The 21,653-nt window shown below is 44.1% G+C and overlaps 1 protein-coding gene across 2 annotated transcripts in view; it reads left to right on the top strand.

Moving 5' to 3' along the window:
* Positions 1-21,228, top strand: part of LOC147663818 (rho-related GTP-binding protein RhoG-like) — a 35,955-nt gene extending 14,727 nt beyond the window's left edge. The window contains exons 2-3 of one of the 2 annotated variants that reach the window (XR_015305217.1): positions 8,112-8,296; positions 15,721-21,228. Coding sequence is in view for 1 of the 2 variants with exons in the window: in XM_086950188.1 (XP_086806314.1) it covers positions 15,756-16,331 (576 nt within the window). In the remaining variant the exon portion in view is untranslated. Of the gene's footprint in view, positions 1-8,111; positions 8,297-15,720 lie in introns of those variants that run through there. The other variant, XM_086950188.1, reaches the window with a different exon arrangement.
* The last annotated feature ends 425 nt before the right edge of the window (positions 21,229-21,653 follow it).

The raw sequence follows: 21,653 nt of genomic DNA, 5'->3' as shown, positions 1-21,653 counted from the left end.
CTTTGTATAAAACTCAGTGGAGTCAGATGTCACATATATGCCCAGGTATTTAAAGGCTTCATCGGATTAAATACATTTTTAACCACATTTCCATTTTCGGAGTGTTGCGGTGTGTCTTTTGTATAGTGATATTTTTATTCTCCTCTTCCCCCTCTTATTGATGGGTGGGGGGCACTAACTTTGTTTGATACATTTGTAATGTGTGCAAGCTCTCTTCCCTTGTGTCTGAAAAATCATAACCCCACTCCATCTTCCGTTCCCCTCAAAAGTTTCTTGCCAGTCATCCCTGGAACACCTTACAGTGTGGATCTTAACCTACCCAACCTGTCTTACTTAGGAAACCTTTCAGTGACTTGCCTGTTAATATGCCTGCATTAGTGCTTCTATAGCAGAACCTTTGGTGAAGAGCAACAGAGTGCTGTACAGACATACGGTTCACGATAGTTTACAAAAGGCCAACAGAGTGCTGTACAGCAGCCCTGAGCACAGTCATACGGTTCACATTGATTTACAATAGGCCAACAGAGTGCTGTACAGCATCCCTGAGCCCAGTCATACGGTTCACATTGATTTACAATAGGCCAACTGAGTACTGTACAGCATCCCTGAGCCCAGTCATATGGTTCACATTGAGTTACAATAGGCCAACAGATTGCTGTACAGCAGCCCTGAGCCCAGTCATACGGTTCACGATCGTTTACAATAGGCCAACAGAGTGCTATACAGGAGCCCTGAGCCCAGTCATACGGTTCACAATCGTTTACAATAGCCCAACAGAGTGCTGTACAGTATCCCTGTGCCCAGTCATATGGTTCACATTGAGTTACAATCGGCTAACAGAGTGCTGTACAGCAGCCCTGAGCCCAGTCATACGGTTCACATTGATTTACAATAGGCCAACAGAGTGCTGTACAGCAGCCCTGAGCCCAGTCATACGGTTCACGATCGTTTACAATAGGCCAACAGAGTGCTGTACAGCATCCCTGTGCCCAGTCATATGGTTCACATTGAGTTACAATCGGCCAACAGAGTGCTGTACAGCAGCCCTGAGCCCAGTCATACGGTTCACATTGATTTACAATAGGCCAACAGAGTGCTGTACAGCAGCCCTGAGCCCAGTCATACGGTTCACGATCGTTTACAGTAGGCCAACATAGTGCTGTACAGCATCCCTGAGCCCAGTCATACGGTTCACGATCGTTTTCAATAGGCCAACATAGTGCTGTACAGCAGCCCTGAGCCCAGTCATACGGTTCACGGTCGTTTGCAATAGGCCAACAGAGTGCTGTACAGCAGCCCTGAGCCCAGTCATACGGTTCACATTGATTTACAGTAGGCCAACAGAGTGCTGTACAGCAGCCGTGAGCTCAGTCATACGGTTCATGAAAGTTTACAATCGGCCAACAGAGTGCTGTACAGCAGCCCTGAGCCCAGTCATACGGTTCACATTGATTTACAATAGCCCAACAGAGTGCAGTACAGCAGCCTTGAGCCCAGTCATACGGGTCACGATCGTTTACAATCGGCCAACAGAGTGCTGTACAGCAGCCCTGAGCCCAGTCATACGGTTCACATTGATTTACAATAGGCCAACAGAGTGCTGTACAGCATCCCTGAGCCCAGTCATACGGTTCACGATCGTTTACAATAGGCTAACAGTGCTGTACAGCAGCCCTGAGCCTAATCATACAGTTCACGATCGTTTACAATAGGCCAACAGAGTGCTGTACAGCAGCCCTGAGCCCAGTCATACGGTTCACGATCGTTTACAATAGGCCAACAGAGTGCTGTACAGCATCCCTGTGCCCAGTCATTTGGTTCACATTGAGTTACAATCGGCCAACAGAGTGCTGTACAGCAGCCCTGAGCCCAGTCATACGGTTCACATTGATTTACAATAGGCCAACAGAGTGCTGTACAGCAGCCCTGAGCCCAGTCATACGGTTCACGATCGTTTACAGTAGGCCAACATAGTGCTGTACAGCATCCCTGAGCCCAGTCATACGGTTCACGATCGTTTTCAATAGGCCAACATAGTGCTGTACAGCAGCCCTGAGCCCAGTCATACGGTTCACATTGATTTACAGTAGGCCAACATAGTGCTGTACAGCAGCCCTGAGCCCAGTCATACGGTTCACATTGATTTGCAATAGGCCAACAGAGTGCTGTACAGCAGCCGTGAGCTCAGTCATACGGTTCATGATAGTTTACAATCGGCCAACAGAGTGCTGTACAGCAGCCCTGAGCCCAGTCATACGGTTCACATTGATTTACAATAGGCCAACAGAGTGCTGTACAGCATCCCTGAGCCCAGTCATACGGTTCACGATCGTTTACAATAGGCTAACAGTGCTGTACAGCAGCCCTGAGCCTAATCATACAGTTCACGATCGTTTACAATAGGCCAACAGAGTTCTTCGCATGCTCAAAAAAACATTTCGCTGGATCCCCACCGAAACCAGGAAAACAGTCACCCATGCTCTGGTAACAAGCCGACTGGACTACGGAAACACCCTCTACGCAGGTACTACCGCTAAACTCCAGAAGAAACTCCAACGAATCCAAAACGCTTCAGCCAGAATCATACTAGACATCCCGCTCAACGAACACATCTCTGGTCACCTGAAAGACCTCCACTGGCTACGCGTCAATAAGAGAATCACTTTCCGACTGCTAACCCACGCACACAAATCACTCTACGACATCGGACCAGAATGCCTCAACTCAAGACTGTCCTTCTACACCCCCTCCCGCCAGCTTCGATCCTCCAACCAAGCCCTCGCCACCATACCTCGCATCAACAAGACCACCATGGGAGGCAGATCCTTCTCATACCTGGCTGCTAAAACATGGAACTCACTCCCTACCTACCTTCGCCTCACCCAGAACCACCTAGCATTCAGAAAGCAACTTAAAACGTGGATATTTGACAAATAATCCTCCTCCCCTTCCTTAGCGCCTTGAGACCCTCTGGGTATGTAGTGCGCTATATAAATTCTCTGACTTGACTGACTTGACTGTACAGCATCCCTGAGCCCAGTCATATGGCTCACATTGATTTACAATAGGCTAACAGTGCTGTACAGCAGCCCTGAGCCCAGTCATACGGTTCACATTGATTTACAATAGGCTAACAGTGCTGTACAGCAGCCCTGAGCCCAGTCATACGGTTCACGATCGTTTACATTAGGCAGGTTAACGTAATGCTCTTGTTTTGTTGGAACGTAGCTCCTTAAAGACATGGGACTTCATTTTCTTTATTGATTGCAGGAGGAAGGGGCGGTCCGTGTTCTATTTGTGACTGCATAGATGGAGAAGTCCGCTTTTTTGTCTCTTCCGTTCTGCATATCTTCAACCTTTAGTCTCTCCCTTTCCCAGCTCAGCCCTGTCCTCCAGAGGTGGTTAATTTCTGGGACAGGTATGCAGGAGCTTTGTTGATGGACTTGTAGGAAAAACAAGTGATGTTCAAGATAATACAGGTTTCCTGGGGGAGCTAAAAAGTGCGATATGTATGAACAGTGTAAATCGGTTAGTCATAGATTCACTTGTGCTATGTTTGACCACGGGCTGGTTTAATTCTTCCCATTTTGTCGTTCTTTCCAGGCTGTTTTAGCTAAAGAGTTCTTTTTCCCCTCATAAGATTGTCAGTAAGCAGGGAGACCCATTTATAGGCCTTTGCGGTTGTCTAATTTTATGAGATTATACGTAGCAACTACGAGAGTGGGATTGGTTTTAGGAAAGAAAGGGCTGGTTTTCCATAAGACCTGAAAGCTGTGGAGACCAGAACTTGCTAACACAGTAACATAAGTTCGCCCAGATAAACATTTCTGGCTTCCGTCCACTGAAAGGTGGCTGATTTTCAACTAACCTCTCCGTCTTCATGTGCTAGGGCCCTTCATAGCTTGAGATGGGCCCTTCATAGCTTGAGATGGGCCCTTCATAGCTTGAGATGGGCCCTTCATAGCTTGAGATGGGCCCTTCATAGCTTGAGATGGGCCCTTCATAGCTTGAGATGGGCCCTTCATAGCTTGAGATGGGCCCTTCATAGCTTGAGATGGGCCCTTCATAGCTTGAGGTGGGCCCTTCATAGCTTGAGGTGGGCCCTTCATAGCTTGAGGTGGGCCCTTCATAGCTTGAGATGGGTCCTTCATAGCTTTAGATGGTCCCTGCATCAGAATGTTTGATGGTTTGTAGTTTCTTCGGTCGAGTACTTTTGCGACCTTCTAAAATAGCCATGCAAGTGGCTGGTATTGTGGGGAAATCCAACGGCCTTTTTAATGTTCCCTCGAGTGTACCACAAAGACTCTATACTAGTATCAGGAGCTCACCGAGGATTGAAGTGAAGAGCTTGCTTTGAATGTCCTACAGATTACAAGCACCGATTTTAATGTATGGAGGCTAGGCATGCCTCTGTTCATCCTGCCTCGAATGGTATTCCGAATACCAAGGGACTACGGTGAGATTTGTTTTGTTAAACTGACATAGGCCAATGAGTCTAACCAGATGTGGAATATAGCTGGATTTTCCTTAAGATTTGTTGAATGATGTCAGGTGAGGATGAATCTTTTGGTTCCCAGGCCCAGCTCTCCTTTGCTTCTGCACCGCTGTGCTTCCTCCCCATTTTTCTGAGTGCTTTCTGCGTCTTTTGCCTTGTTTTTTCTATTTTCTCCTTCCTCTACCCCACTTATCTGAAATGCATTTGCCTCATTTTTCACGGCTTTCTCAACTAAGCAGCTAGCAAGTCAAACACCTTGACACACTCACGGGTGATTTGCTGCACTTTATAATTCCTGATTGATGATTAGTTGTACTTGAGCTGGAGGGCCGGCCGGCCTTGAGATGACAAGGTTTCTTTATGAATTGATGTTGGGTAAAAATATGGAAGGAGAAACATGGAAGGGTCCTATTACCAAGCCCAGGACCTTTGAGGATATATTCAATCAAAGTTTGATGGCTGGAGGGTGGGTTGGACCCAAAAGTAGGAGCAGCTGTTACTATAGAGAAGAGCATTTTCCACAAATGTTTCAGTGTGAAGTTCTTTGAGTGAGCTGGACTGTTTTTAGAGTTTAACTTGGATGTGGTTAGTGGTGGTGTGTAATGAAGAGTGAGTCTGCTCATTTCTGTCCAGTTGGTATATGTGGCAGGTAAATAAGGCCATACAGGTGAGGACTAGATCAAGGGTGTTGCTTGTAGGGATACGTTTGGAAGAGTTGTGGATAGTTGTAAGGCCATCTCTGGTTCTGTGTATGGTTGAATATTCTGTGATGTACAAATGAGGATTCGCAGGATGCCTGTCTGAGGATGTTCGCCATGTTCCTGAGAATCCGGTCATAACAATTGCTTAATGGTTGTGTGTGGTTACACCGTCTTTCTTCATCATGATATACATCAACATTTAGTCTCAGGTTGACGAGAATGAGATGTAATGTTTGTTTTGTCAATGCTTTTTTAAGCATGATTTGGATATAAATATATGTACTTGAAGATCGTTATTGTGAGTGGGATGTTCTCTCTCTGGCTCTTGAACCTTGCCGGCATTAATGGTAGCTGACTGATACGATGGAAAAGTTCAGTTTGATGGGCCGGACATTTTATCTTTTTGTAATTCTTTTTTTGCAAACATTAAAATGATAAGGCATAAAGAAAATAACACACTGTTGTGTAATAAACTGAGTATAGGTTCCTCTTTGATTTTTTCAGAGGACCTCTACAATACCTACATCAAATTGTAAAGACTGAGTTAACTTGGGGATACTACGCCCACCCCAACTTGTGAAGGGTAAGCCAATTTTTGAACCCTCTCCTAGGTTTCAATATAGTATAGGCAACAATCCTCATTCATATTTGTATTCTATGTAGGGTCATCTATTTGATCCCTTGCCCCGTCATACCTGTCCTGAAGAAGACTCGCATGGCCCAGGAATAACTAACCGCAAGGCCGCAAGACGAGTCGAAACGTCGCCACCCAATTAAGAATACCTGGACCACTAATGTTGTTTTCCCTTAAGTGCAGTCATTCATACATCTAATGTCCTATGAACATTATTAAGGACTGTACATTTGACCTATTAATGTGGCCAGGTTTCATTGCTCTAGTCCTTTGTTGACTGTCTCTTTTGAATAAGACGGAATGACCTTTTTACACTCTGTGTGATTTCTGTCCTTCTTTCACCTCATCACCATCACGCCCTTTGACACTTTCTTTTCTTTTACTGCACGCTCTTGATACGGGGCATTGTATATAAAATGTAAAAACTGTAGATAATATCTCGAACTCCAAGCATGGATTAAATGCATAAAAAGCTTGAATTTATTATTGTTGCCTATTCTCTTGTTTTTTCATTTATTTGTGATTGGGTTGTGAATTTTATGCACACCTTGAGCTGCTAAACATTTTTGATTTTTCATTTAGGTAAAAATTGGGTCTTGGACCGTTGTTTGTTTATACGTGTAATAAACTGGGCTGACAGAACCATTTTTCCGTCATCTAATAACTGCCTCTGTGTTTCTTCCCACCTCCTCCCCCGCACATCCAGTGGCCACATTTGAATCAAGTTCAGTAGCAAGCAATAGTTCAGCACCAGTCCCAACAAGAGATGTACAGGGATTCCTCTATGATCATTCCACTTTCCTCATATCTTCGCCGATTTTTGGGGACAGCCTCTCCCCATATATAACACTTTCTCGCCGGCATGCACCAATCCATAACTAATTTCCAGTCTCAGTTGTGGTGTTTGCTCTGACCCCACAAACGTGCAATATTATCACTTGGCTACCATCAACACCAATGCCATCCAAGTCCGTTCCATAAGATTTAGATCTGATGCTTCCCAAAAATTGAGCGATGGACAGAACATTTGATCCTGTTTAGCACTTGTGCCTTGGGTGCTGGGGGACGGAATTATTCTTTTTTGACAAGAGACCTCGGATTGGTTAAACAGACAAGATTGTGATCTTCCTCCAAACCAGTTCTGTTCTTGCAAATAACCCACTTGGAGTAATTTGATGACTGGACATCGCCATCCTGTTAGAGATGAGTGAAGAAAATGGCCGGAGTGAATGTGGCAGGAACGATGGTGGCCAATGTAATGCAGATTGAATTTGTGGAGGAAGCTTTAGGGTGAGTGATGGAGAAATGCAGTGAGATGGAGGCGAATTGTAGGGGTTAAAGTACAGGAGGAGTAGAGGGAGTTGATGCACCAAATAGAAACAGTGGAGGTAACTGAGGGGTCACGTCCTGGAGTAGTGGATGGATCAGGGGCCGGTGTAGAAAGAGTGGGTAGAGCTGAGTAGCCGCGTGTGCATTAGCTGAAGAGAGATACATGTTAAACTCTATGTGAGGGAGTGAAGTGGGGCAGCAGGTGGGTCAAGCATGTGGTGTGTGATCTGAGCTAAGGGTGCTGTGATTTAGTAGTTAATGGGAAAAGTCTTGTAGGAGTTCTGGGAAATGATGCTTGTAGTGTTGTGGTGCTAGAGAGAGCTGATGGGTTACGTTTGGGAGTAATGGAGGAGCAAATGTATAAGAGGAGGAACCTGTGTTGGAGGAGTATTTGGAGATGAGGGCAAAAACCTTGTGGGATTGGAGGGAAGTTATGGGGCTAGCGCAGAAGCACTGCAGAGAAGAATGCAGTCAATTTTGGAAAAGGCAGAGAGAGCAGAGTGGTGAAGTATGGTAGAAGTGGAAGGAACTGAGGGCCCTGTGGTGGAACAATGGAGTGTGTTTTTGTGGAAGTGCTGGGGGCCAAAAGTAAATCCTTGTTTTCGTGGATGGACCCTGGAGGTAAAGCCTGTGAGGAGTGGATCGAGATAAGCGGCTAAGTCTAGGGGAGTAGATGGAGAAACAAGTAATGGTGAGTGGAGAGAGCTTAGTATTGAGGAAGATGAATATGGAGAGGATTAAACATAACTCTTGCCATTTTTGTTTCTTCCTAAGGCTCATGCTTTGCCCAGAGTGTTGAGACTTTACACAGATGCACGTTGACTTCTTAAATACCTTCTGAAAGATGCCATTCGCACAGCGTATACTATAAGCCTTTCTTTGGCATATTTGCTCTGTTTCTTTTCTCCTTAGATCATGTTTTTATGCATGTCCTTTCTCTTCACATTTCCAGATGCTGTGACAGGACAGCAGATCTGCTCCTTGGGAGTTGGCACTCTCAGCGAGATTCCATGTTGTGTTCAGGCGAAGGACTGGGAATGCACGGCTTCCTTGTAGAATGTGATCACACCGCTGCTGCCCAAGAATGAAGTGGAACTTGCTGTAACTTAGATCTTGGTGTCGTGCTCTTTGGAGTGGGTAGGTAACATTTTATTTTCTTGCCAGATAGTTGAAATCTGAATCCATCCACATCTGATCTCTGATTATGAGCAGATACTTGACCTGGCAAGAGGGGTATTATGTTAGGCGTAAACAACTGTAATCGGGTTCAACAGCTCACAACACTAACTCAACTGCCCACAGACCGCTTTAGAGACCACTCCTGGCACGGTCATGAGAACAACATGGCTCCAAGCTGTATATTTGTGTAGACTATGGCCCCTCATCTGTACATACGCATACATATATCCACATCGGTCTTTGCATTGTGGCATTAATGGCATTAATGCGACATAATAGGGAAAGATGTCACAAAATTAACAACCACCTGAAGTCAAGCAGTGGGCAACAGTACACCCCAGCAGAACTAAACAGATGGCAAGGACGTTCAGCGTAGGCGTCGATGGACAGTAGAACGGTAGCGACTCCATAGAGACCTAGAACCCCATCTAGCAGCCACTTCCCAATGTAATGCATCTCTCACAGTTCATCATTCTACTCGTGCTGCCACCAATCAAACAATAGGACGCGGAACCAAATGCAACGTCACCAGACTCCTTTGATTATTGACTCAGGGGAACGATAATCCCATCACTACATATGGCACCAGAGTCCAGCCGCACGCCTTGACTATACAAAGGGTGGGAGTGAAGAATTCACAAATACCTAACCTAACTTTACAGTACTTTTATTGCGGTGGGTCAGTGATCACCTTAAACTTTCAGATTTACTGAATATAGAAGGGTTGTGTTTTGCCACTTTGACGGTGTTGTTTTTCTAATATCACTCATAAGTAGGAAATGTTTTGAGTGTGGATACTGACCAAACAAATCGCCAGCAGTTGACAGGATCCGGTCACAGATGCAGAGACATTCAAGATTTAGTGGTTCCCATTCAACTGCAAAAGGATGGGAAATGGGGTTTCCAGCACGATTGCACCTATCCTGTATAGTGCCCAGTTTGTTATGTGGTGACACGGATCGGAGATTCCTTTCCCTAGATCTCCCAAAACAAGAAACTTGTTCTAACAAACAATTTTTTTAGCAATTGATCCAGCACACACGTCAATATTTTAGAGATCTGTTACATTAATAACCATTTCACAACAATCAAAAGTTATTAAGTGAGTTGAATAGCAGAATCTTCAGATGTTTTTTTGAAGTTTTAAATCTTTATTCATTTCTTCAATCCAGTAGCCAACGCGTTTCGTCCTCCACGGACTTCTTCAGGGCAAATTGGAGTAAGCTCTTCTTAATTTAGGTCAAATGACTGTTATTCCATCCGGAGAAGATTCCAATTTAGAATCAGGTTTGTCCGTTTATTTTATGAAGAGACAATCCAATTTCGTTGGGTTTTGTACAGTAAGGGTCAGATAGCCCAAAAGCAACGTCTTACTAGCAGGGATCACCTCGGACTAGATTACATTTGTGGCCATCATACGCAAGATTACTAGCAGGGATCACCTCGGACTAGATTACATTTGTGGTCATATGCAAGATTACTAGCAGCGATCACCTCAGACGAGATTACATTTGTGGCCATCATACGCAAGATTACTAGCAGCGATCCCCTCAGACAAGATTACATTTGTGGCCATCATAAGCAAGATTACTAGCAGGGATCACCTCAGACTACATTACATTTGTGGTCGTCGTATGCAAGATTATTAGCAGCGATAACCTCAGACAAGATTACATTTGTGGCCATCCTACGCAAGATTACTAGCAGGGATCACCTCAGACGAGATTACATTTGTGGCCATCATACGCAAGATTACTAGCAGGGATCACCTCAGACGAGATTACATTTGTGGCCATCATACGCAAGATTACTAGCAGGGATCACCTCAGAAGAGATTACATTTGTGGCCATGATACGCAAGATTACTAGCAGGGATCACCTCAGACTACATTACATTTGTGGTCGTTGTATGCAGGATTACCAGCACCGATCACCTCAGACGAGATTACATTTGTGGTCGTCGTATGCAGGATTACTAGCAGGGATCACCTCAGACTACATTACATTTGTGGTCGTTGTATGCAGGATTACCAGCAGGGATCACCTCGGACTAGATTACATTTGTGGTCATCGTATGCAGGATTACTAGCAGGGATCACCTCAGACTACATTACATTTGTGGTCGTTGTATGCAAGATTACTAGCAGCGATCACCTCAGACTAGATTACATTTGTGGTCGTCGTATGCAGGATTACTAGCAGCGATCACCTCAGACTAGATTACAATTGTGGCCATCATACGCAAGATTACTAGCAGGGATCACGTTAGACTAGATTACATTTGTGGTCGTTGTATGCAAGATTACTGGCAGCGATCACCTCAGACTAGATTATATTTGTGGCCATCATACGCAAGATTACTAGCAGCGATCCCCTCAGACGAGATTACATTTGTGGCCATCATACGCAAGATTACTAGCACAGATCCCCTCAGACGAGATTACATTTGTGGTCGTTGTATGCAAGATTACTGGCAGCGATCACCTCAGACTAGATTATATTTGTGGTCTTCGTATGCAAGATTACTAGCAGCGATCCCCTCAGACGAGATTACATTTGTGGTCGTTGTATGCAAGATTACTAGCAGGGATCACCTCGGACTAGATTACATTTGTGGCCATTATACGCAAGATTACTAGCAGGGATCACGTTAGACTAGATTACATTTGTGGTCGTCGTATGCAGGATTACTAGCAGCGATCACCTCAGACTAGATTACAATTGTGGCCATCATACGCAAGATTACTAGCAGGGATCACGTGAGACGAGATTACATTTGTGGTCGTTGTATGCAAGATTACTAGCAGCGATCCCCTCAGACGAGATTACATTTGTGGTCGTTGTATGCAAGATTACTAGCAGGGATCACCTCGGACTAGATTACATTTGTGGCCATCATACGCAAGATTACTAGCAGGGATCACGTTAGACTAGATTACATTTGTGGTCGTCGTATGCAGGATTACTAGCAGCGATCACCTCAGACTAGATTACAATTGTGGCCATCATACGCAAGATTACTAGCAGGGATCACGTTAGACTAGATTACATTTGTGGTCGTCGTATGCAGGATTGCCAGCAGCGATCACCTCAGACGAGATTACATTTGTGGTCGTCGTATGCAGGATTACCAGCAGTGATCACCTCAGACGAGATTACATTTGTAGTCGTTGTATGCAAGATTACTAGCAGGGATCACCTCGGACTAGATTACATTTGTGGCCATCATACGCAAGATTACTAGCAGGGATCACGTTCGAGATTACATTTGTGGTCGTCGTATGCAGGATTACTAGCAGCGATCACCTCAGACGAGATTACATTTGTGGTCGTCGTATGCAGGATTCAGCAGCGATCACCTCAGACGAGATTACATTTGTGGTCGTTGTATGCAAGATTACTAGCAGGGATCACCTCGGACTAGATTACATTTGTGGCCATCATACGCAAGATTACTAGCAGGGATCACGTTAGACTAGATTACATTTGTGGTCGTCGTATGCAGGATTACTAGCAGGGATCACGTTAGACGAGATTACATTTGTGGTCGTTGTATGCAAGATTACTAGCAGGGATCACCTCGGACTAGATTACATTTGTGGCCATCATACGCAAGATTACTAGCAGGGATCACCTCAGACTACATTACATTTGTGGTCGTTGTATGCAGGATTACCAGCACCGATCACCTCAGACTAGATTACATTTGTGGTCGTCGTATGCAGGATTACTAGCAGGGATCACGTTAGACTAGATTACATTTGTGGTCGTTGTATGCAAGATTACTGGCAGCGATCACCTCAGACTAGATTATATTTGTGGCCATCATACGCAAGATTACTAGCAGCGATCCCCTCAGACGAGATTACATTTGTGGCCATCATACGCAAGATTACTAGCAGCGATCCCCTCAGACGAGATTACATTTGTGGTCGTTGTATGCAAGATTACTGGCAGCGATCACCTCAGACTAGATTATATTTGTGGCCTTCGTATGCAAGATTACTAGCAGCGATCCCCTCAGACGAGATTACATTTGTGGTCGTTGTATGCAAGATTACTAGCAGGGATCACCTCGGACTAGATTACATTTGTGGCCATCATACGCAAGATTACTAGCAGGGATCACGTTAGACTAGATTACATTTGTGGTCGTCGTATGCAGGATTACTAGCAGCGATCACCTCAGACTAGATTACAATTGTGGCCATCATACGCAAGATTACTAGCAGGGATCACGTGAGACGAGATTACATTTGTGGTCGTTGTATGCAAGATTACTAGCAGCGATCCCCTCAGACGAGATTACATTTGTGGTCGTTGTATGCAAGATTACTAGCAGGGATCACCTCGGACTAGATTACATTTGTGGCCATCATACGCAAGATTACTAGCAGGGATCACGTTAGACTAGATTACATTTGTGGTCGTCGTATGCAGGATTACTAGCAGCGATCACCTCAGACTAGATTACAATTGTGGCCATCATACGCAAGATTACTAGCAGGGATCACGTTAGACTAGATTACATTTGTGGTCGTCGTATGCAGGATTGCCAGCAGCGATCACCTCAGACGAGATTACATTTGTGGTCGTCGTATGCAGGATTACCAGCAGTGATCACCTCAGACGAGATTACATTTGTAGTCGTTGTATGCAAGATTACTAGCAGGGATCACCTCGGACTAGATTACATTTGTGGCCATCATACGCAAGATTACTAGCAGGGATCACGTTCGAGATTACATTTGTGGTCGTCGTATGCAGGATTACTAGCAGCGATCACCTCAGACTAGATTACAATTGTGGCCATCATACGCAAGATTACTAGCAGGGATCACGTTAGACTAGATTACATTTGTGGTCGTCGTATGCAGGATTACTAGCAGGGATCACGTTAGACGAGATTACATTTGTGGTCGTTGTATGCAAGATTACTAGCAGGGATCACCTCGGACTAGATTACATTTGTGGCCATCATACGCAAGATTACTAGCAGGGATCACGTTAGACGAGATTACATTTGTGGCCATCATACGCAAGATTACTAGCAGGGATCACGTTAGACGAGATTACATTTGTGGTCGTTGTATGCAAGATTACTAGCAGGGATCACCTCGGACTAGATTACATTTGTGGCCATCATACGCAAGATTACTAGCAGGGATCACGTTAGACGAGATTACATTTGTGGTCGTCGTATGCAGGATTACCAGCAGCGATCACCTCAGACGAGATTACATTTGTGGTCGTTGTATGCAAGATTACTAGCAGGGATTACCTCGGACTAGATTACATTTGTGGCCATCATACGCAAGATTACTAGCAGGGATCACGTTAGACTAGATTACATTTGTGGTCGTCGTATGCAGGATTACTAGCAGCGATCACCTCAGACTAGATTACAATTGTGGCCATCATACGCAAGATTACTAGCAGGGATCACGTTAGACTAGATTACATTTGTGGTCGTCGTATGCAGGATTACTAGCAGCGATCACCTCAGACGAGATTACAATTGTGGCCATCATACGCAAGATTACTAGCAGGGATCACGTTAGACTAGATTACATTTGTGGTCCTCGTATGCAGGATTACTAGCAGCGATCACCTCAGACTAGATTACAATTGTGGCCATCATACGCAAGATTACTAGCAGGGATCACCTCAGACTACATTACATTTGTGGTCGTTGTATGCAGGATTACCAGCACCGATCACCTCAGACTAGATTACATTTGTGGTCGTCGTATGCAAGATTACTAGCAGCGATCCCCTCAGACGAGATTAAAGTTTTGGCCTTCGTATGCAAGATTACTAGCCGGGATCACCTTAGCAGTGCATCAGGCAGAAATAATGTAGAAATGCTTTGTCAATGTGCAATACTTCCCAAAAAAATGTAGGAGTTTTATATGGCGCGAACTTGACCCGGAGGTATCGGGTATCAAAGCGCTCTACATGAGCGCCAGTTATGTTACATAAGGACACATTCTTTTTTTTGTTGGGCACACCATTTGTAATGCATAACAGCCATAGCTGCAGTGCCTCTAGTTATAACATTAGTATTAAGTCCCCTTAATGCCACATGGTTTATTACTCAAACATCAGTTTAAACATAATTTGGAATACCTGTTATTTTTCTCCAAACAGCTTGTGAGTTTTGAAAATACACACATTTTTCATCTTGAGTACACCCGGTCTGTTCTGGTTTACACACATGAATTCCACCAAGCAAGAGGTTCTACTGTAGTAGCTGGACTGCACGCACAAATGCTCCCGGTATCTCATGAGCTACATGTTGGAGAAGCCTACTCCAGACAAACCTGTCGTGGGAAGATCTCTTATTACTTCAACCAGTGGGAAAAAAGTACATTGACAGCTTGGTTCTGGATCTGGTTCAGTATGGCCATTCTCTAGAGTTCGTTCAGAAACTGTAACCAACTCTCCCATCTGGCAAACCCATCAAAACTTTAGGCCTGTTAAAAGCAGGGAGAGTTAAAGAAGATAGCAATAGAATTGGTCCCATTGTTCCCAACAAAATGTAGGTTTCTATTTACGCTTTTTCCTCACCCAAGAAGTAATCTGGGAATAAAGGCTAATCTTCAATCTTCTTTAGTTGAATGAATTTCTCCAGAAGGAGACATTTTCCTTTGTTACTTTACAGACATCTCCCAGCTCATTCTAAAAGGATATTATGCATTATGTAGGTCTATTGTAGAAACGTATTTTCATATTCCCATTTGCCCCAAGCACAAAGAGGTCTTAGATTTGAAGTGGCCAGTCGTCACTATCAATTCAAAGTCTTCCCATTGGGCCTCAAATCGTCCACAAGAATGTTCACAAAGAGCACAGCCTCCGTGGCTGTGTAACTCAGGAAGAAAGGACACCAAGCTAGACCACACGTGAGAGCTTATAGAAATTCACAAGTGGACTGACAAATGATTGAATATATAAAATGCCAAACACATGGTGTATGTCCACTTCATGGTGATTGTGTGAATCACTCACAGTTACAGTGCATATCATCTGACATCTTTGATGGCCTGTGTAAGCCGGTCCCTGTGGCTGCTCCCGCTGCATGAACCTTTATCAGCTTTCTGCAATCTTTAACTGTTTAGTAGACTTTCTGTATACTGTGACCAATTTCTCCATCGTCTTCAAGGTGGATATTTGTCTTGTCATGGCTCCCTTCGCCTCCCTCCCTCCCCTCAGAGCCTTATGACATCTGCAGTGGTGAAGGATGGCTTACAGGATATCAGGCTATGCTTACATTGACCTGACAATATATTACCACAACTGTCACATTGTAGAGTTTGCCAGCCTATGTCGTTTTAGTGATGCAATTTGATACCTGTGTCTAAACCTGACTTTTTGCCTACTAGGTACTGCTCAGGTGACCTCTGTGCCTTGATGAAGAATGCAGACGATCAAGTGTGTCGTGGTAGGAGATGGAGCTGTTGGGAAGACCTGCCTGCTCATCAGCTACACGACCAATGCTTTCCCGGAGGAATACATCCCCACCGTCTTCGACAACTACAGCGCCCAGATGACTGTTGATGGGCGGACTGTCAGCCTGAATCTTTGGGACACTGCAGGTCAAGAGGAGTATGACCGTCTCCGCACCCTCTCCTACCCTCAGACCAACGTCTTTGTAATCTGCTTCTCCATTGGTAGCCCATCATCCCACGCTAATGTCCGTCACAAGTGGCACCCAGAGGTCTCCCACCACTGCCCGAATGTACCCATCCTACTAGTGGGAACCAAGAGTGATCTCCGAAGTGACCCAGATACAGTAAAGAAGCTAAAGGAACAAAACCTGGCACCAACCACTCCCCAACAAGGGCACTCTCTTGCCAGGCAGATTGGAGCAGTGAAGTATTTGGAGTGCTCTGCGCTGAACCAGCAGGGGGTGCGGGAGGTGTTTGCTGAAGCTGTACGTGCCTTTATGAACCCTGTGATAAAGAAAAACCCCAAAAAGTGTGTTCTGCTTTAGTGCCTTCTTCTAACACTGAACATTTACTGGTGCAGAAAACCTTGGCAAGGCAAGGTGCAAGTTTGGGACTTTGTTAGCAATCTCTTTGTGCGGCAGTCGTCAGAAGGCTTTGGGCCACCTTTCTCTGCAGAACTGTATGGTTTGGATGTTTGCCTAAGACTGGAATCATCTAGAAATGTGGAAAAGAGAAGGGTGTGTCGCAGAAAGTACCTGGTACAGCATTGTTCAGGAACGCCCTTAACTCTTCTGGTCAGCAACTATTCCAGGGCTTTGCAATGAAAGCATGTATAACCCTTTTTTTCTTGTTTAGTGCTTTTTTTGTACTGGAAGGGTTTACTGTAGTGCATTCATGTTTTTACTCCTTTTTCAAGCTTTTTGCAGGATAGGTTTACTGGTTGGGAAACTTGGTCTCCTTGTTATCATGCAGCTTCAATGTGCAATTTAAATGCTGTAATCTAGACCCTTTGTGTACTAAAGTACGTTCAGAAGCTTACGAATGTGCTGGCTCAGGACATTGAAGGAGAAGCAGCGCCTGGATTCCTCCCGCCCCCTTCAAAACAGACCAGACCTTCCTTTGGACTTTGAATCTCATTGGTGTTTTTAGCCATAAAGATGCTGGCGCAAGAGTGTCCTCCAGAGACCCACCTTTGATCACAGAAAGTTTAATATTAAATTTAGCATTATTCTTGTGTGCCTCAATGCCTATGCCTAGAGCCAGGTTCAGGGCTACAAGATGGGGTTAGGCAAAGGCCATCCCTTCACAAGCTCAGGTTTGAAGCAAAGCGAGCCAAATTCAATCGGAGATTAGTCAAATGCCTTGGCCACGCCACTGAATCTGAAGGCATTATCTCCTTCCTTTTATGGTAAGATTTAGTTAAAGTGAATTCGCTGCTAAGATCCCGTTTAGTTTTCCCAGCTCCTCTTAGGCCAGTTTGGTTCCAGGCTTGCGTAAGGAGCCTACCTGTAGCTCGGTGAAGTCTTTTTCTGGTGGAATAATGACCTGCACAACTGTGCCATCTCCCATTGTCCTGCTAACCATACCCGTGGCCCAATCGACAGCATGGTCACAAGCCGAGTGGGATTACGCTGCGGAACATATTCTCTCAACAAGGACATTTTCAGACGCTACTGTGAGCTGAAGGTAGAGTGACGTGCCCGGACCCATGAAGATTCTGTGCAATTTAGAGACGGCTTAATGTGGGATACAGCTTCACAATTACCTCATTTATCTGTGTTGATCATTGTGAACAATACTGAACATTAAACATTTGAGTGATAAAGCAATTTTAGAACCAAAGTATTGATAGTGTGGGGCTAGCTTAAAATGCGAACGTGGTGTCCCTTATTAGGTGTAAAGGTCGGCACGGTTGGGTGGTGTTCAGAAATGATTTGGGGTGGTGTGAAAGTGACAGTGATGGGCTCTGTATTAAAGGTCATTAGCTGGAAGCAAGAGCGCAATCCCTGACAGCAAACAAATGCCCAAAGGAGAAGCAGAAGCTCTAGCCTTAAATACCGAAAGACTGAAATGGAAGCTTGATACATAAGCCATCAGATGTAGCGGGGGGTGTTCAGCGCCTGTAAAGATTGCTTGCCGGATGACATGGTGATTAGAGCGAGCCACTGAAGCATCATCAGTTTGCTTTTAAAGGGAGTTGGCTACCTGGTTTGTCTCTGAGGACTGCAAGGCAAGTAAAAATAGGCTCTATGTAATGGGTGGAATGTGCAAGTTTCCCATTCGCGGTCTACAATGAAGAGGGGAACATTGTAGCTCACCCTTAAAAAGAAGCTCGGTCTCTAAATACAAGCCCAGTTGCTGAGGCTGTGTTCAAGGACAGTCGATCTGTGGTCGACAGATGCTGTCCTTCAGTGATGGAGCATAATGGAAGGGGGTTGAGAAAGATACCCGTTCCCAGAAACACGTGAACCATGGCATGAAGGATGAAGTGCTACAGATCGGCTCTCCTAAACACAGTGGGATGGGATATAGGCGAAGTGTGATGTCTAAGCTGCAGTAACACAAGCAAGAGACAGAATACCTATGCGTAAACCAGTGAAGCACTAAACGAAACATGCCCCTATACCAGTCAAAATGAAAGTGACCAAAGCGCTCCGTGAGTTAGTGACAACAGTAGGATGAACACAGCGCAATAACCGATCAGGTGCCCTCTTGTGTGACAAAATCTATTACCACACTGATACATTGTAAACCCAAAAATACTTGACTATGGCTGTAAATCATAAATATTTGAATATATGGTCCATTCCCTGTTACTCTAATTTGAGGACTGAATGATAAACAGCATCCTCAAACCCTTAGGAACAAACACACACACGCACTTACTTTCCCTTTATGGTGAACACAAGGCCTTGGTGGCCTCCTAGTGTGGTTCAGCAACATGGCTTGTCTGTTACTAAGCTGTGTGCTGGCTCTTTTTTCGCCTGGAGTAGGGCAGGAGGTTTGACACTGAGAGGAATAAATGTTACTGGTCTAACAATTGGTAAAAAGATGGAATTACTCTCAAATAATTGTACCCAAACATTTCTCAGTTGTTTGATATTCGTTTTTTCTCCCTGAGGCTGGTGACTAACTGAGCGCTCTATTAACATCAATACTGCAGACGTGTGCTTTTTCTGATGTCGCTCACACAGAACTGAATTCAGTGTAGCTTTAACAAATCTAAAACTTACCATCTTGACCAGATGTCAGTGCTACCTGTGCCCTGTTCCAAGGGAGAGCAGTAAACAAGAGGCCGTCTAGAGTCTCCTATTTCTCATGATTGATGCATGTTTAGAAAACTGTCCTTGGCAAATCTTAACAGGACCATTGCTGGAACTTGACAAAAAGATATTTTAGGAGGACTGGAAAAGTACATTTGGAAAGAGAGCATCAATAAGTTATTTTAAGTAGCATTTATCTTCACAAGATCCAGAGGTTCTTCTCTCTCCAGAGAGTGTCATTAACTTTAATGTCCCCCTCTCATGGTAGTCCTGCCCCTTTCGAAAGATTATCCTCTGTGACTTAAGATGTCATGACACTGAATAACAGCTAGGAATCGAATTCTTCTCTTATGAGAGTACAAATCTTAAACCTATAGACTGGGAAGGCTGAACCCAAGGGATATGAGCTTCTAACTCAGTCGTTGAACCTTAGGTGAGAACGCCACAGGAATTTATCTTCAAACTGCAGCAGATAATGTGCCAATACGCTACTTTAAAACTTAAGTGAGAAGACTGGAAGATCAGTGTAAATACAACCTGTGCTATCACGGGACCTGTCTCTAAACAAAACTTTATTTAAATGTAGTAATTATAAAAGACCATTTCTTAATTTAAAATGTATTTTTACATCTCATAATATAAGTATTGTCCGTAAGCATCATGAAATGTATTTGACCTACAATAGAACAGGTATTCAAAAGCCTATTTGGGGAAAAAGAATGAAATAACGTGAAAACACAACCCCTAAAACATAAGTTGTGACAGAGCACTTAGAAGGTGGCACATCAAAAAGCTTGTCCTGAACCCATGTAATATACCAAGGAAATGTGCATGTACACAAGATGACGTCCTGTGTAGAGCTCTCTCTATAGCCTGGGGAAGTCCTGCTTGTAACTGTGGAAGAGCATACAGAGTCCACGTCTCTAAACAGCATTCACTATCATTTAACAGCAGTCACTACTTAATAGTATAAAATGGTAATAATAGTCATAAACTGCGCTAATCTAAAGTAACTGATGCTCCGCCCCCCCATACTACAGGTTTATTACCAAGTCTAATAACTATAGGGAACAGCAAGCGAGAAGACCGCCTAACAGAGGATCTGTATCTGAACACCGTACACAAATAAGACCAAAGACGGCAAGAGGAAACACTACCTATCGCTTAGAGTGCAAAGAAGGCTGAAAGCACTGCCCTAGAGCACCATTGGTCAATGGGCTAGCCAGTGAACACACGTGGCAGTATATGACTCGACAATGGCAGCCCTGGATTCCTTCAAATATCAGAACATCACTTTTTAGGCCAATGTCACTAGTCCTCTATTGGTTATTAGTTTTTCCTAAGCAGAAATTTGGTGCTCAAAAATGCTTGCTGATAGAGTTTTAGAGCAAACTAGGTTTTATTTTCCAGATATGTGCAATAGGTGTGAGAGATGAAGTTAGTCCTGAATAGTAGTAGAAATATTTGTGTGTGACCTACATCGACACAACTGTTGTCTTGTTATTTGTAAGAAAGATGGCCACCTCTGCACAGTAAGATTTAGCCAGGTCCCCTGAGCCTTTGGCATATTTTGGGAATTCTGTTTCAAATCCATCAGTCAACTTCATTTGTACTTTGGCATTAAGAGAAAAGCATTGAAATCAGCACAGTTTTGATAGAAGGTTTAGGAAAGGTACTGCCAGATTACATCTTTTAGACAGAGGCCCAAAATACCTACATCTCAAAAACGACAACACATGATAGATGGTAATGAAATGATTAATATCTGAAAACCATTGGTGTGGGGATGTTTTAGCAGGAGAGGTGTTGCTAGAAAGAATCCACTACTGTCTGCAGCATCACAGACTGTTCTGGGTGGAAGGGAGACTTTTCTTGTCCTAATGTACACGGTTGACCCCAAGGAATCCTAACAGCCTTCAGGGTATGCTATCGTAGTGAGAGCGAGCGGGTCCGTGGTGAGACTGTGGATACTTATCGTACTTGAAATCTCTCTATGCAGAGCTCTTCTTTGTCTCCATGTTTGTGAGCTTTGACGTGTGCCTTGATTTCTGAATAGCAATAATTATGTGCCTAGTTATCATACTTCTGCTGGTAACTGTAATTACCCAGGGAAATGCGTTTGTAATGCCAAGACTCAATAAACCTGTATTGCTGGGCTTGCCCAGGATACACAAATAAATCTTGTTGAAGTTGTATCTCTCATCAAGTGTTTTCTCTCTGAATGTCTGCTTTACTTTTTCGTTTCTCTTGGCAGAGGGACGTATTGTATTTTTGCTACCCAGCTTAGTTTCATCCCTGAAAATGGTACTTCTTACTGCTATAATTAAAGGAAATCTGTTGAGAGTAATGAGTCTTCGCTCAACCTCACAGTATGCTTTGTAAGGTGATGCATGACTTTTATGGTAATGTCCAAATACGGCTTTGTTCTTAAAGAAGAGAATCCCAGCAACAATATTTCTGGAAAACTTGAACGAACTAAATATTCTGTGGTCCAGTTTTGCTAAAAGTTAGTAGATTGCCCTTCCTATAAATATTTATTTAGTTATATATCCGGGTAATAGTGTAACATGACCATTGTAAATCAAAAGTTGTTTTCAGACCGGT

This window comes from Lissotriton vulgaris, unplaced genomic scaffold (genome assembly GCF_964263255.1).
Source record: "Lissotriton vulgaris unplaced genomic scaffold, aLisVul1.2 SCAFFOLD_220, whole genome shotgun sequence".
In the NCBI taxonomy this organism is placed as follows: Eukaryota; Metazoa; Chordata; class Amphibia; order Caudata; family Salamandridae; genus Lissotriton; species Lissotriton vulgaris.
Note: the sequence above shows the minus strand (reverse complement) of the source record. Positions and strands in the feature narration are given on the sequence as shown.